General features: G+C 34.7%; 1 protein-coding gene across 1 annotated transcript; it reads left to right on the top strand.

Moving 5' to 3' along the window:
* The first annotated feature begins 3,517 nt into the window (after nt 1-3,517).
* Nucleotides 3,518-5,637, top strand: LOC126777957 (facilitated trehalose transporter Tret1-like). Its single transcript, XM_050501278.1, has 3 exons — nt 3,518-3,598; nt 3,943-4,081; nt 4,385-5,637. Exons 1-3 carry the CDS (start codon nt 3,563-3,565, stop codon nt 5,635-5,637), a joined length of 1,428 nt encoding a protein of 475 aa, XP_050357235.1. The 5' UTR covers nt 3,518-3,562.
* The last annotated feature ends 10,121 nt before the right edge of the window (nt 5,638-15,758 follow it).

Below are 15,758 nucleotides of genomic sequence, written 5' to 3'. Positions count from 1 at the left end.
ATACACTGAATATATCTTTCATATAAGATATACATACAATAATTTTATGGATATAAATGACCACCATAATACTTTACCTCGTATATGTAAATATATTTTATCATATTGTGTAGGAAAACTTAACTTTAGTAAATAATTTTGTCAATTTTAAATATCAGTAAATTCTAATTTAAATAAAATTATTTATAAGCAGTAACCACACTACTTAACTGTATGTACATTAATTACATTTATTTAAAGTCCTCTGAGAAGTTTTGATCATTCAAATCGGTAAATAACCGCCTTAGACCAGCCATTAGGTAAGTCAGTCACAAGAGTATTATTGTAATAATTTGTCTTTAGTCTTTGTATGACACCTATGTACTATTAACGTATTAATAGTCACTGAGTTGAGAGACCTTGCTCACACGCGGCCTTGAGGCGGACTGTCAATCTTATGAAGAATATCAAGATTAAATCATAGACAATTTTTAGTACTTTTTATAGTTTTGATATATATATATTCCTAAAAATGTGAAGAGCACAGCAAAGCCACGGGTGGAGTAAAGGAGGAATAATTGGAATAATCAGTACCTAATAATCAATTAAAATCAAAACCAAATTAATACCACATGTATAAACTACATAACAATATTAATACTTCAGTACATTTATTTAAAAATATCGAAATAGTAGCCAGTAGATAGGAAGCCAGTTTTACACTCGCTTGTCTCGGAAAGCACGTTAATCTGTTCGTCCTGCGTCTAATCTCTACGATCATGAAATGCAATCGTCGGATTGAGACACATCAATATTAACACACTGGTGCACTACGTCTTCGTATTTGACGAGTTGGTTGGCGTGGTTGGTAGATACTTACCTTTCACGCCGAAGGTTGTGGGTTTGATTCCCACCCAGGACAGACATTTGTGTGCGTGAATATGTCTGTTTGTGTGGGTGTAATTATCTATATATATTTAAAAAAAGTTATATACTTTAAAAAAGCCGAGATGGCCAATTGGTAAGAACGCGTAAATCTTAACCGCTGATCGTGGGTTCACGCCCTGGCACGAACCACTCGTCCACCATAATTCATCTCGTGATGGTGATCCCGCACCATCACGAGATTAATTATGGTGGACAACATCAACATCGTGAGGAAACTTGCATATGTCGAATTTCACTGATATTCTGTCACATGTGTATTCCACCAACCCGCATTGGAGCAGCGTGGTGGAATAAGCTCCAAATCTTCTCCCTAAAAAGGGGAGAGGAGGCCTTAGCCCAGCAGTGGGACATTTACATGCTATTACCGTATATTACTTACATTTTAGTTAAAGTGTATTTAAATTTTAATTGCATCGTGATAAATTAAATATTTTACTGCACTCATATTATATATATTTTTACTGTAGAACATGAAACTGTTAGTAATCCAATAATTTACACTTGTATTTCTTTAATATAAATAAGGATAAAAATACGGACCACACCATAAAAAGTAATAATATCGGGCGGGCCAGTTGATGTGGTTGGTAGATATTTGCCTTTCACGCCGAAGATTGTGGGTTCGATTCCCACCCAGGACAGACATTAATGTGCATGAACATATCTGTTTGTTCTGAGTCTGAATATAATTATCTATGTAAGTATGTATTTACAAAAGAAAAGTAGTATATGTAGTATATCAGTTGTCTGGTTTCCATAGTACAAACTCTGCTTAGTCTGGGATCAGATGGCCGTGCGTGAATGTCCCAGGATATTATTTTTATCATCTACATTTAAAATTAATTTGTTATAAATAAAACTTGTATCATGAGTAGTCTTAATTTTTTACATATAAGTTTCATTATCTTTTCACACTAGCAAGTCAAACGAGGGAACTGACAACCAGATGGCAAATTTACAAATGACAATTACCAAAATCAAAATACTTTATTCAACATGGAAGTGTTACACTTACTTATTGATAGTCAAACTGGAAACTACCTTCGGTTCGGAAAAGAACAGTTGTGTTTTTTTCTGTTCTACTTATTCTTTTTGTTGTGTTCTGTTTAGGCGATCGTTTAATTCCCAAGGTGTGGTATCATCAATAAATTCATTAATTATAATAAATAACCACAAGCACACAAGCACACAACCTTCTCCTCAAAAGGGAGAGGAGGCCTTAGCCCAGCAGTGGGACATTAACAGGCTGTTATTGTTGTTATTGTTACACAAGCATTCCTTTACTTTTCTTTTTTAATTTGGCAACTGAGGCATTTTGAACGCTTCTGAGACCCTGTTACCTTGCCCCACAAAAGAGTTACTGACTCTACACTATACTCGTAGCTTAGTAAAGTAACAACCTATAAATATCCCATTAGGCTAAGGCCTCCGTTTGCTACAATGCGGGTTAGTGGATATAATACATACGTAGATTGTTAAAAAAATATATTTGGTATATAAACCTATATTGTTTTTCTTTCGTCAATAATAATTGATCTCGTAAGATACTTTCCAAAATGGCGAGCTTGCATATGATTCCTTTATCATAAGTTTCACCGTCTTATGAGCTTCCGTAAAAACGTTATCTCCAATTTCACCCTAGTAGATGATTTTCAAAACGCTGTAAGAACAGACCTTTCATAAAAAATAAGACAACACCGAATATTTATAGAAACAGTGAGATAATTGCGAGCGAGGGGAAGACTACGAGAGTGAAATAGAGAATAGGATTACACGCGCCTATTAGAACAGCTACTTTTAGTGTAGGCGTTCTGATTGTTTTTTTTTTTATATTTATACAATCATTTTTTGTATCATATGTAGTATTTATTTTCAATATGTTTTTAACCACACTAAAACTCATCAATAGATAGCAAATAAAACAAAAAGAAAGTCGGTTGACAAGCAGATAAGAAAAAGATACTGAACTGTTTTATTTTTGCCTATTTATGTATAGATTTCATCATCATCACCAGCCCATGTACACCCACTGCTTCACGTAAGCTTCTACCAGGGTCTGATTTTACCTTATTTCATTAGATCGCGTCTCTATGTAATTATTAACATGTATAAAAATAGGAAAAAAGAAATACCATTTATTTCAATTCAAGGCAAATTTATTTTTTTATTAATTGAACAAATAAAATAAAAACAAATACGATAATATAAAAATCGGTAAGGATTACTAGTTCAGTTATTTTATGGAAACATCTGTGATCTGACACAAACAATTGTTCAATATTCGAAATACATTAAAATTTTATTCAAGTGTGAAATCTTTAGACACGCTTAGAGGAAACTTGAAAATATTTGTGTACAACGTTTTTATATTATGTGACGTTACAATTTTTACATGTGGAAATTCATGTTACGTATTTTTTTAATATATTGATTAAAAAAATAATGGAATTAATATTTGAACACTCAGCCTAACGTTAAGGCGATAAAACGCTAAAAAAATGTTTTATGTAGTCTGTTAATTTACATTATAGATAAAATTATATGAAACCGACGACAAAGTGCAATTATTACTTATTCAGAAGTACTTATTCAATTGTTTATTTTAACAACAAATGTTTAAACTTTATAACTTGAAATGAGCTGTTTTGACGATATTTATTTATGGCGACAGGTAAGTTTTTAATTTATTATATTTGTAACAGCAGATGTACCGTGATAGTGGTGATTTTTTTATGGTATTGGTAGGCGGACGGGCAAATGGGCCATGGGCTGATGTGGTTAGTACAGCCCATAGACATTTCAAGGGCTTATCTTTCCATCCAGAGAATAAGTTTTCTTAACAAATTATATTTAATTTATCCATCCCGACTTACTTACTTTTATTTGAGTCCGTGGATCGAATCTGTCTAGTCGTTTTGAGGTGATTTGGTAACAGACATCTAAACACACAAACTTTCACATTTTTATAACATTACTGGGCAACTATGAATATGATCAGAGCACATATTATTTCAGAGTTTAGTCCTCATGGCGGACTGCATGCACTCCATTGGAACTGGTCTGATGTTATCTTTTCCGGCTGTTCTGAACCCCGCTATCTTGTCTCCAAGTAACACAGAAATATCTGTCACACCAGACGAAGCTTCCTGGATTGGTAAGTATTTACTTATATCGAATTGGATTTAGAATCCGGTGATTTTTTGTATTTATGCTCCAACATATAATCGTTTATGAACTGATCCAGCTTGTGACATAGGCACATGTATGTGAAGGATGGTCGTTTTTAAGCTTAAATGAATACCTATATAACATTAGACACCGACTACAGAAATATACCATATTTATTATTTTTACACGGCCGACTATAATTTTAAATTGGATTGTAACTTATAATCTAAAACCTACAAAGAGTTTTTATTCAAAAACATATAAATTACATGCAATTTTTTTCTTACAGCTGCCAGCCATGGATTTTCCGGAGTCATCGGATTTTGTGTAATTCCACCACTTATGCAAGTATTTGGCCGTAAATTTGCATTCTTTTGCATGAACATTTTAGTTAGTACCGGATTTTTCATATTTGCCCTCGCGAACAGCATATCTGCTTTATACGCTGCTAGAATTATCCAAGGAATGGCATTATGCGGAGTTTATATTACTGCTATAGTATTAGGAGAGTATTCACATCCAAAAAGAAGAGGATATTTTATAACAATAAAAAAAGCTTCGGTGGCGATAGGTTCGCTGATGTGTCACTCCATGGCTTTATATTGGACGTGGAGACAAATAGCGATATTTGCTATAATCCCTCAAATTGTTTCAATTATAATAACCTGTTCATGGCCTGAAAGTCCAGCTTTCCTGGCCATGAAGGGCAAATATGAAGAGTGCAGTGCATCATACATATGGTTGCATGGTGATAATTCGAAGAATAGGAAAGATTTAGAAGAACTCATAGCAGCGCAACAAGAGAGACGGCAGAAGAATAAAAATAGCAAAAAAGACAAATTGATAGCGTTTTTGAGGAAATTGACGCAAAGAGATTTTCTTAGATCTTTCCTAATCGTTTCTGTGCTAACGATGATTATTGATGCTAGTGGTAGGTATTACATGCTTGCGTATATTGTTGAAATTTTGATACAGATAACTAGCGATGAGACGATCGCTGTGTATTGCACTATCGGCGCTGACGCGTTAACTCTGGTCGCACTTTCGATTTCATGTTTCATTATAAGATGTTTTAAAAGACGAACAATACTGTTTACTGCAGGAATACTATCAGTTTCATTGATGTTTGTAACAAGTTTTCTCACATTTTTGGAATCTAGCTACAAGATTAGTATATCTTTCTGGGTGACGCCTTTTGTAATACTCTTAAATGTTTTCATTGTAAATGCTGGTGTTGTTCCAGTTTGTTTCGCAATAATAGGAGAAATATTACCATTAGAACATAAGGGTACTGGATCATGTACGACTGGCATAGTTTTTACGATTTTATATGCCCTCGTCATGAAATTAACTCCATTAATGATGGATAAAACCGGTATCGTCGGTACGTTCGGTATTTACGGCACATGTGTGATAGCTGGTCTAGTCGTATTATATTTTGTTCTAAATGAAACCAAAGATAAGACTTTGCAAGAAATAGAAAATGAAATTAAGGGAAAAAAATCGTCTCATTTCTTAATGGATAAGCCATTGATGTCATGAGTTATAAAAAAGACTTAAACTTTTGAAATATATAAGATGAATGTAAAGCATCAAATATTAAAAGATCTCTTTCATTTCTTACATATGCTATAATTGTATTTATTAATAGCATAATTTTTATAATGTACCAATAAATTTATATAATTTATATTATTTGTGTTTCATTAGATTAATGGCTGTGGGTAGCAAGCTAATAGGCTCAAATTCCGGGTCAGACCAAAAACTTAGAAGGCCGAAATTTAGAAATTTAAGCACTTCCATGTTTTACTGTCACATTGAATTATGAAAGTGTGCGAATAAAGAATGAACAGCTTGTGCACACACTTGTGCACTATATCTCCGGCTTAATTAACCATTCTTCGTTGAGGATTGTGACCGAAATCAGTCAAGCTCAACTTGTTTTATTGACAGGTAGACAGCCAACTGGCTCATTTTCCTAATACTAAGTGTTCCATCACCCTTAGACATTGGCTTGTAAACTGACATGACGTAATATGTAATATTTTGTGTTATATACTTATATAAGATACTTATATACTTAACAAAAATATTACATATACATATCGAATTAAGTTGTTTTTGTTAAGAAATATAAAATTAATACACCTACTAATAATGTACTCCTTTAAAAAATATAATTAATTAAGGCTGCATTAAAATATACGTTGCACTAAACACTGTTAACTAATATAAAATTGTATTGTATTTTGTATTTTACCTTTTTCATCTATAATAATAATAATAATAGCCCCACCGACGTATCTTTACGTTGCCGACGTGGTGGGGCTTGTGCGCTTCAATGGTTCTTAGGGCTATGCCAATAGAGCTACTCATGCTGGATTGGCCTAAGATGAGAAGACAGACCAAGAGAGATACAACCCAAGCCAAGGTGGAACAGCGTACGCCGAGGGCTCCATGACTAAGGGGGTGCTTAGAAGTTAGTATGCGAACTTTAGAGACAAGGGGACCTCCAATTTAATTTACCCTTATCACAGTGAATGCAGGGCTCTGCTGTGATTGACTTTTATGTCCCTAGCTACTCGTGGAAATAATATGATAACTAGGTCTAAAACAAAAAAATATATACAGGCGAACGTGCCATCGTTAGAAGAAGAGTCCACGCAGACTTCTAATTCATCCTCCAAATCTTTATTCCCATCAATACCCTCTTCATCACCAATTTTGTATGCATCTTCACCAAATTCATCATCAACCGGTGCTCAACTGGTGGATGTTGCACAAGAGACAAATTTTTTCAGTGAACCTGTGCCCACCACCAGTGGCGTAAAAAAACGTAAAAAATGGAGTATGGAAATGAATAAGTTCATCCCACGTACCTACCTATATCTTACAAATTTAGAATCAGACACAAATTCATATCTTTCTTCATTACATATAAAATTTATAGATAAATATCCACATATGGAAGTAAGCAGACAGAGAATTGGTGACCAACGTAGAGCTATTGTACAAAAGAAATTATTATCACAAGAAACCATTGATCAGATTTACGATGAAGTTAGATCAGAAGCATTGGAGCAGCGTGGTGGAATAAGCTCCAAACCTTCTCCTCAAAAAGAGGAGAGGAGGCCTTTAGCCCAGCAGTGGGACATTCACAGGCTGTTACGGATAGATCAGAATTGCAAGTAATCCAAACTCAGATACAACAAAACGCTACAACTCTTAAAACATCCCTTAACACACTAACAGGAAAACGTATGAAATGGACAAATCAATGCAATGAAGCAATTATTAGGATTTATTTCAAAATAACACAATTAGAGACTAATAAGACCGCTTAAAGAAAACGTTTGTATGAAGAGTTTATAAACCTATAACCAGAGTTTACACACATTACAGAGCAAAGATTAGCGGATCAACGAAGGGCAATAATAAATAATAAATATATTAAGAGTCTCGCGACGGTACTCGCGCGAGGTGGACGTCTATTAAATGAATGCATTCTTTATTGTTTACAACTTATTAGTTATTTACTGTGAAACCGGTTTGGCGCGCTGGCCGACCGGTGCCGCTTATCAATCGGTTAATTTACTGTTGAACAAGTGCGGTTGTGTTTATTTTATATATATCTTTTATATTTATTTTATATGGATGATATTGATATTTTGTCTGATGAGAATAATGTGAATAACGAGTTGAGGACTCCAAGCCCGACTATCTATTTGAGCGAGATGTTACAAAAAAAAGCAGCACTGTGAGGAGACAGAATATACACCCATGGAAGATGATATAGAACAGTGGTCAGTGGGAGTTAACAAAAGAGAAAGAGATGATATAGACGAAGGTTGGCAGACAGTTACGAAGGAAAAAAAATTAAAACTCAAGACACAGACATGAAAGTTTTTATTTCATGTAAAGAAAAGTTTCCCAAACAATTCGCCCTTGCAAAAATATTAAAGGAATTGAAAATTACTGATGTTACTAAAATAAAATACTTAAGCCCCTACAAAATTAGAGTTGAATTCGATAATGTCAACTGCATGAGTAGAATGATGACATGTGAAGAATTATTGAATAAAGGGTAGAAATTTCAAAAAGCATTTCAAGTAAACTTTACATATGGTACAATTAAGGACGTGGACCTTGATTTAACGGAAGAAGAAATAAAAATGCGCATTAAATGTGATAGTCGTGCGGAATTAAGTTCAGTACATCGATTGAAACGACGTGATACGGATGGAAATTGGATTGACTGCGAGAGAGTCCGTCTCTGTTTTAAAGGTTCATATTTGCCTACTCATGTCTTCGTTGACAGTCTTCGATTAATGTTGACTCTTACACATTCCCGCTGTCTCAGTGCTCCAAATGCTGGAAATTAGGGCATACACTATCTAGATGCCCAGCAGATAAGATTATTTGCCCTAAGTGTGGTGGTAATCATGCAAATTGCGAGACAAAGACCTTTGTTTGTGTTAACTGTCAAGGTCCACACATGTCCTGTTTACTTGACTCAAAAAAAAATTCGTGAGATTATGTCTCAATTTAATTGTACATACAGGAAAGCTCGGACAATGCTACCAGAGTCTCCGAATCATAAATATAAAACCCCTACTGTGAAGATTACCGTGGATCATACTCCTACTCATCCAGAACGTACGTACGCGAATATTGTATCAAATGTTTTTCCTCCTACTGCAATGGATTCAAAAGAGGATCAAAACGAAAAACATATCCCTTCAGCACACGTTTCAAGTAAACAGGCTAACATTCCAACAATTAATCATAAATCCGAAAATGCACCTAGAAAACATAAAGCGATTAGAACCGAAACTGCAAACCTATCTACAAACCATTATCACCTGCCTAATTCTAAAATGGAGTCTGAAGAATTACACCAAGCAAATCCCGAAAAATCATTAGATAGAAACATTAACTTCTCAGAACTCTTGGATAGATTAAAAGAGATTTTATTTCTTAAAGGCGGAACATTTCATCAAAAACTAAAGAATACAATTAAGTGCTGTTTTGAGTGGTTAATATTAATTTTTGTTGAAAATATTTCTGATTGGCCTATACTTAAGTTAATTTTAGACTATTTAAACACATAAATTCACAAAGCTAAATATTATTCAGTGGAACGCACAAAGCCTCAGACCTAAATTGACAAGTTTTGAAAATTTGTTGTGGCAGGAGAAAATCCATATTGCTGCTGTGTGTGAGACTTGGTTAGAGCTAAATAGTTACTTAAATATTAAAAATTACAATATACACCGCTGTGATCGTGATGACTTATATGGGGGAATAGCCATAATTGTACATAAGTCCATCAAATCACAGGTATGCAAAGTACGGCAGATTAATTCGTCAATCCAGATTATCCACCTTAAGTTTTTGAATTGTGGAGACTTTGATAATATAATTTCAGTTTATTGCCCATTATCAGCCCGAACCAGTACTCGTGATTGGGACGCCATTTTCTCCATAGCTAACTGTAGGACTATTATAATTGGAGACTTTAATGGGCATCACACTAACTGGTCGCGAAAAATTGACCAAAGAGGTTTACAAATATTCGATGCGCTTTCTGACAATCAGCTTGTGACCCTAAACGACCGCACACCCACTAGAGTAAAATTAGTTAATGGTTTTCTTCAAGAATACTCCCCAGATATTTCCTTGGTAACCTCTGATATTGCGCTTAAATTCAGTTACTCAGTACTTAATGAAACATTGGGCAGTGACCACAGGGTTATTAAAATCTCAACCAATTCAAGTTGTTCATATCTATACATATATAAAAGAAACTTTAAATTGGCTGATTGGAACTTATACACGCAGACCCTTGAAAACTTGTTCAATCATTTTTCTTGGCTTAATGACCCCCAAAAAGACTACGATACCTTCGTAGATTACTTAAATATGGCAGCAGAAATATCTATCCCTTTAATAAGATTTAGTCAAAACCCTTCTTCTAACTTTTCCCCCAAACCGTACTGGAACCAGCATTTATCTAGAGCAGTGGCTGAAAGACGTTTAGCTTTATCAAAATTCCGTCGTAATCCAATCCCACGTAATTTGGATATATTGAAAGAAAAAATTAACTTTGCACAAAACTTAATGCGTAATTCTCAAAGTAATTGTTTTCAAAATTTTTGCTCGTCTGTAAATCATAAAACTACATCGACAGAGTTATGGTCTAAAATGAAGTGGTTAAAGGGCTATAAGTCTTCTAAACAACAAATAAATGGAAATCTGGCAAACAAACTTTTGCATAGCTTAACACCCGATTATGTTTCCCCTATGTGCCCTGCGTTATGTTCTCATAATAATAAAATAAGTTCCAATATTTCAATGACTGAACTAGAAAGCTGTATTCCATCTAAAAATACATCACCTGGTGATGATGAAATTACATATCTGATGATAAAACATCTTCCTAAAAATAGTAAACTTATATTGACAAACCTTTATAATTTCTTTTATGAGAAAGGCTTTGTTCCTAGCCAGTGGAAAAATATTATCGTCGTCCCTATTTCGAAAGCGGGTAGAGATTCAGAATCTGTTTCGTCATTACGCCCAATTGCATTAATGTCTTGCTTTAGTAAAATTTTTCACAGTATTCTTAACAAGCGATTGGAATGGTTTTGCGAAAAGAATAACATTTTTTCGATGAATACTACTGGATTCAGGAAATCATATCAGTGTGCAGATAACCTGTCTTACTTTATAACTAAAACTTTAATTGGATTTTCTAAAAATAGGCCAACAATCGCGTGCTTTATTGACATCCATAATGCGTACAACAATGTCAATATTACTTCTCTTATTTCGATTTTAGATAGCTTGTGTAGGGTCACAACTGTGCACTTATCTGTGGAATTTTTTAAACCATAGAATTCTAAAAATTCGGTTAGACGGAAACGCTATGACAAGAAATACCAGCCTAGGATTAGCGCAAGGAGACCCATTAGCGCCTTTATTATTTAATATTGTGACTTATAAAATTTGCAAAAATATCAGCCTAGTCTCTCTATTGCAATACGCGGATGATTTCGTTTTATTTACTTCATGTAATAGTTTGACAGAAAGTTCTGAAAAACTACAATCGGCATTAAACACTATGGCTGTCTACTTATTAGATATAGGTTTAGAGATTTCGACTACTAAAACTAAAGTTTGCATATTTAAAAGGGGGCGTAAAAAGTACACAGTAAAGTTACAATTGAATTACCAATTCATGGAAGAGGTTAACACTTTTAAATACTTAGGAGTTTGGCTAGACAATTCATTGAGATGGTCAAAACACATCAATGACTTAAAAATAAAAATATTAAATTTATTAAATATTCTTAAAATTCTGAGAGGACCGGACTGGGGCGTACATCCTATTCACTTAAGACGTTTGTATTTTGGGCTAATTCGTAGCAGAATAGATTATGCCAGCTTCTTATATGATAATAGTTGTAAAACAAATTTGAAAAAAGTTGATGTATTACAAAATCAAGGTCTCAGATTGATTGGTGGCTTTGTTAAGACTACACCAATCCATATAATGGAAAATGAGCTTTGCATATCACCATTATCGATCAGAAGATATTATTTGGGAGCTAAATTTTGGCTAAAATGTAAATCTATGGCTAAAAATAAAGTTATCAGGCTATTAAATATATTTCAAAATGTGTGTACTAATTCTTACTGGCGAAATAAGAAACTACCATTACTTATTATGATTCACAATGATTACACCGCTTTCGGAATCCACCAAAGCGATAAGTTAGAAATGTTCAGTCTAGACACGTGGGTTAGCAATGTGGATTTATCCTCTCACATTAAATGCTCTTTAGCCACAATTGACAACAGTAAAAGTAATTATAATAAAGCAGTTTTAAAATTATTATCTGAACGGGCAATTACAGAAATATATTCTTCATTTTATCAAGTGTTTACAGATGCTTCGAAAGATAAGTCTGATATTGGTGTTGCTTTTTATGACCCCCAAGCTAATACTAGTTGTCAACTTAGAGTAGATACTAAGATATCAGTAATGCGTGCAGAGCTATTAGGCATTGTGGAGGCTTTATCATATATCAGTTCTATAGAATGTGATAGATTTGTAATCCTGTCAGATTCTAAAACTGCTCTCCAGCATGTGGCTCGATCTACCTCGACCTTTCGAGGAATTCCGATAGCCTATACCATCTTGAAATCTATTCTAAGTTTCTCTCGTCAAAATAAAAAAGTGATATTACAGTGGATACCTGCTCATATTGGCATAGAAAATAATGAAAAGGTTGATATACTAGCAAAAGATGCAGCACGAAATGGTATCTTCTACCATTGCCTACCATATCATTCGGAATTATTATATTTGGCTAAACAAAGATTGTACAAATTTTAGAGAGAGTATTTTGATGAGCGATCGCATACTAAGGGGGTCTGGTACAGAACAATGCAGCCTGGCCTACGGAAAAGTCTTTGGTTTGATGGTGCCAATATGACCAGGTCTTCAATTGTTACAGCTCTTCGACTTCGTTCCGGGCACATTCCATTAAATAACTTTGGTTTCCTTATGGGTAAAACACCCTCACCTAATTGCAGTATATGTAATATCATAGAAGACACGTATCATGTAATAATGGAGTGTGCTCGAAACGAAGCTGATAGAATATATTTTTTACGTTTAATTAATTATTGCGGAGAGGTGGGGGCATGTAACAGTGTCCTCGCTGACCCTACATCAGAACCAGTGAAAGTTTTGTACAAGCTAGTGAATGATCTTATTAAGAATGATGTAAACGCTATGACATGAATGATGTAATTAAGCAATGTGAAAAGTTTAATGTTCTGTAAGCACTATGAGGGTGGCATTTTCTTAAAGAAAAAACCCTCTTTAAAATAAATGAATTAAAATATATATATATATAAAACAAGATAGATTAACACTGATTAAATAACAAGTAGCAGATGAATTACATTATACACACACACTAACTGAAGACACAGATAATGAACATTTACAAACAACAGAACAAAGTAATATAACTCACTACGATGCATTCAAATCTAATTCAGAAACAAACTCACAAGCTAGGAAAATGCAAAACACTACAGTTATATGCACTGATTCCGTGATATCAACCCCTATCGATGAACAAAACATAGAAAGTATCACCCACGATCATGATATGGAGCACCTCAACAACACGCAATCAATGCTTAATACTACCTTAGAAGTAAACACTGAAATAGAGAACACATTCGTACATGCTCTAGAACATTTTCGTGATACTGAACCAACTAGCAGACCATACATTCTTAAACAAAAGACTTCTAAAAAGTTTTCATTAATAATGAAATATATGATGATATGAAATATACGATGATACTGACAAAATGATGATGATGATGAAATATACGATGATACTGACAAAATTTATAAACACTGATACTGATTTTATCACTCTACAGACAATAATTTACTGTGCCCCATGGACAGCAGCTAAATGTAATGGGGCAAGAATGATATTCTCAACACAAAACAACCATCAAAACAAATCATACAGAAAACCTAGCTAGCAAAGAAGATTAGAAAATAAAATAAGGAAATTACGAGTCAATATAGGCAGGTTAACACAATTTATTAGAGGAAATAGAAACCGAAAAGTAGTAGCTGCAGTAGAACTCATAAAGACACAATAATATCAATAATATCAATCACACGCACAATATGAAAATACAAACACGCATATAGAACACTTCTTAGATACCTTAAAACAGAAACTTAATGCAGCAGCTAGTAGACTTAAGAGATATTTGACGTATACTGCCCGTAAAATAGAAAAAAAAAACATTTGCTAACAATGAAAAAATCTTCTATAGAAATTTATTATCTAATTGCAAAGATAATGAGCGAAATCTAGAAATACCTCCCCCTGAAATATTTCGACAATTCTGGGCTAAGACATGGGAAAACCCCATAGAACATAATGAACATGCAGACTGGGTTAACGAAATAACTACACATATTCCAGAGGTGGAGTTCAAATTCAAACTAATAAAAACATTTATAGATGTCATCAAACGAATGCATAATTGGAAATCCCCAGGCTCAGACAATATTCACAACTATAGGTACAAGTAGTATCATACACTCATACATACATAAGTACTTAAACACATTCATTCTGTCACCACATTTACTACCGAAATATATAACACATGGAATCACATACTTAGTACCTAAAGATAAACATGATAACACAAATCCAGATAAATACCGACCAATAACTTGTTTACAAACCATATATAAAATTATAAATATACAAACATTTAACTAAACATAATATATTAGCCGAACAGTAAAAGGGGTGTAGAAAAAATAGCCAAGGTTGTAAGGAGTAGCTTACTTTTCATTTTAAGTAGTGCGGTAAAATCAAAAACAGATATCCATACTATGTTTATTGATTATCAAAAAGCAGTCACGTTGAAATCAAAAGTTGATTCAGTCCCGCATAGCTGGTTATTGTATGTCTTAAAATTGTATAAAATAAACCCAACCCTCATATCATTTCTACAAAATTCGATGCAAAACTGGCAAACTGTATTAAAAATAAAACAATCGTCCATGAAATCTTTAACTACTGAACCAATCCGTATCCAACGAGGAATTTTTCAAGGAGATGCTCTGAGCCCCCTCTGGTTTTGCTTGGCCTTAAATCCTCTTTCACTCTTGTTAAATAAAGCCAATACAGGATTCACACTTTACGGTAATAACACCCAATATAACTTACACAATATACAAGATCAGAGCACAAGACCAATCCAATTGCATCGCGGGGTAAGACAGGGAGATGTAATATCACCGATACTCTTTACCAATGCATTGGAGGACGTCTTCAAGACGCTCGATTGTAACGGACGCGGCATTAATATAAATGGCCAACACATTACACATCTGCGATTTGCCGACGACATTGTCATCATGGCGGAGATTTTGCAGGATTTGGAAGAGATGCTAAACAGCTTGAGCGATTCTTCAAGACAAGTAGGTCTCGGGATGAACATTGAAAAGACCAAAATTATGGCAAACCGTCATGTATCCCCGAGACCAGTGGTCGTAAATGGCTCTCCACTTGAAGTTTTGCAGGAATATATCTACCTGGGCCAAACTATATAACTTGGCCGGCACAACTTTGAGAAGGAGGCTAAAAGAAGAATACGTTTGGGCTGGGCGGCATTCGGGAGGTTACGTCATATTTTTGAATCGTCGATCCCACACTCGCTTAAGACCAGGGTCTTTAATCAGTGCGTCCTACCTGTAATGACTTACGGTGCCGAAACGTGGACACTTACCGTAGGACTGGTCCACCAATTTAGGGTCGCTCAGCGAGCAATGGAACGCGCGATGCTTGGGGTTTCTCTAGCAGATAGAATCCGAAATGAGGACATTCGCCAGAGAACTAAAGTCACCGACATCGCGCTTAGAATTAGCTCGCTGAAGTGGAAGTGGGCTGGTCATGTCTCCAGGCGCATTGATGGCCGATGGAGCCGACACGTGTTGGAGTGGAGACCACGCTTAGGCAAACGTAGTATAGGACGCCCTGTGACAAGATGGGCCGACGATTTAAAAAAGGTGGCAGGTTCGGGATGGATGCGGACTG

The sequence above is a fragment of the Nymphalis io genome, chromosome 24, assembly GCF_905147045.1.
Source record: "Nymphalis io chromosome 24, ilAglIoxx1.1, whole genome shotgun sequence".
Lineage (NCBI taxonomy): Eukaryota > Metazoa > Arthropoda > Insecta > Lepidoptera > Nymphalidae > Nymphalis > Nymphalis io.
The sequence above is the reverse complement of the archived record's forward strand: the minus strand, read 5'-3'. Positions and strand labels throughout refer to the sequence as shown.

What these genes read in the sequence shown, in the direction of transcription:
- LOC126777957 (XM_050501278.1), top strand. Translation starts at nt 3,563, where the DNA reads ATGAGCTGTTTTGACGATATTTATTTATGGCGACAG. An exon ending in ATATTTATTTATGGCGACAG is followed by an intron (nt 3,599 to 3,942) that starts GTAAGTTTTTAA and finishes ATATTATTTCAG; the next exon opens with AGTTTAGTCCTCATGGCGGA. An exon ending in AGACGAAGCTTCCTGGATTG is followed by an intron (nt 4,082 to 4,384) that starts GTAAGTATTTAC and finishes TTTTTCTTACAG; the next exon opens with CTGCCAGCCATGGATTTTCC.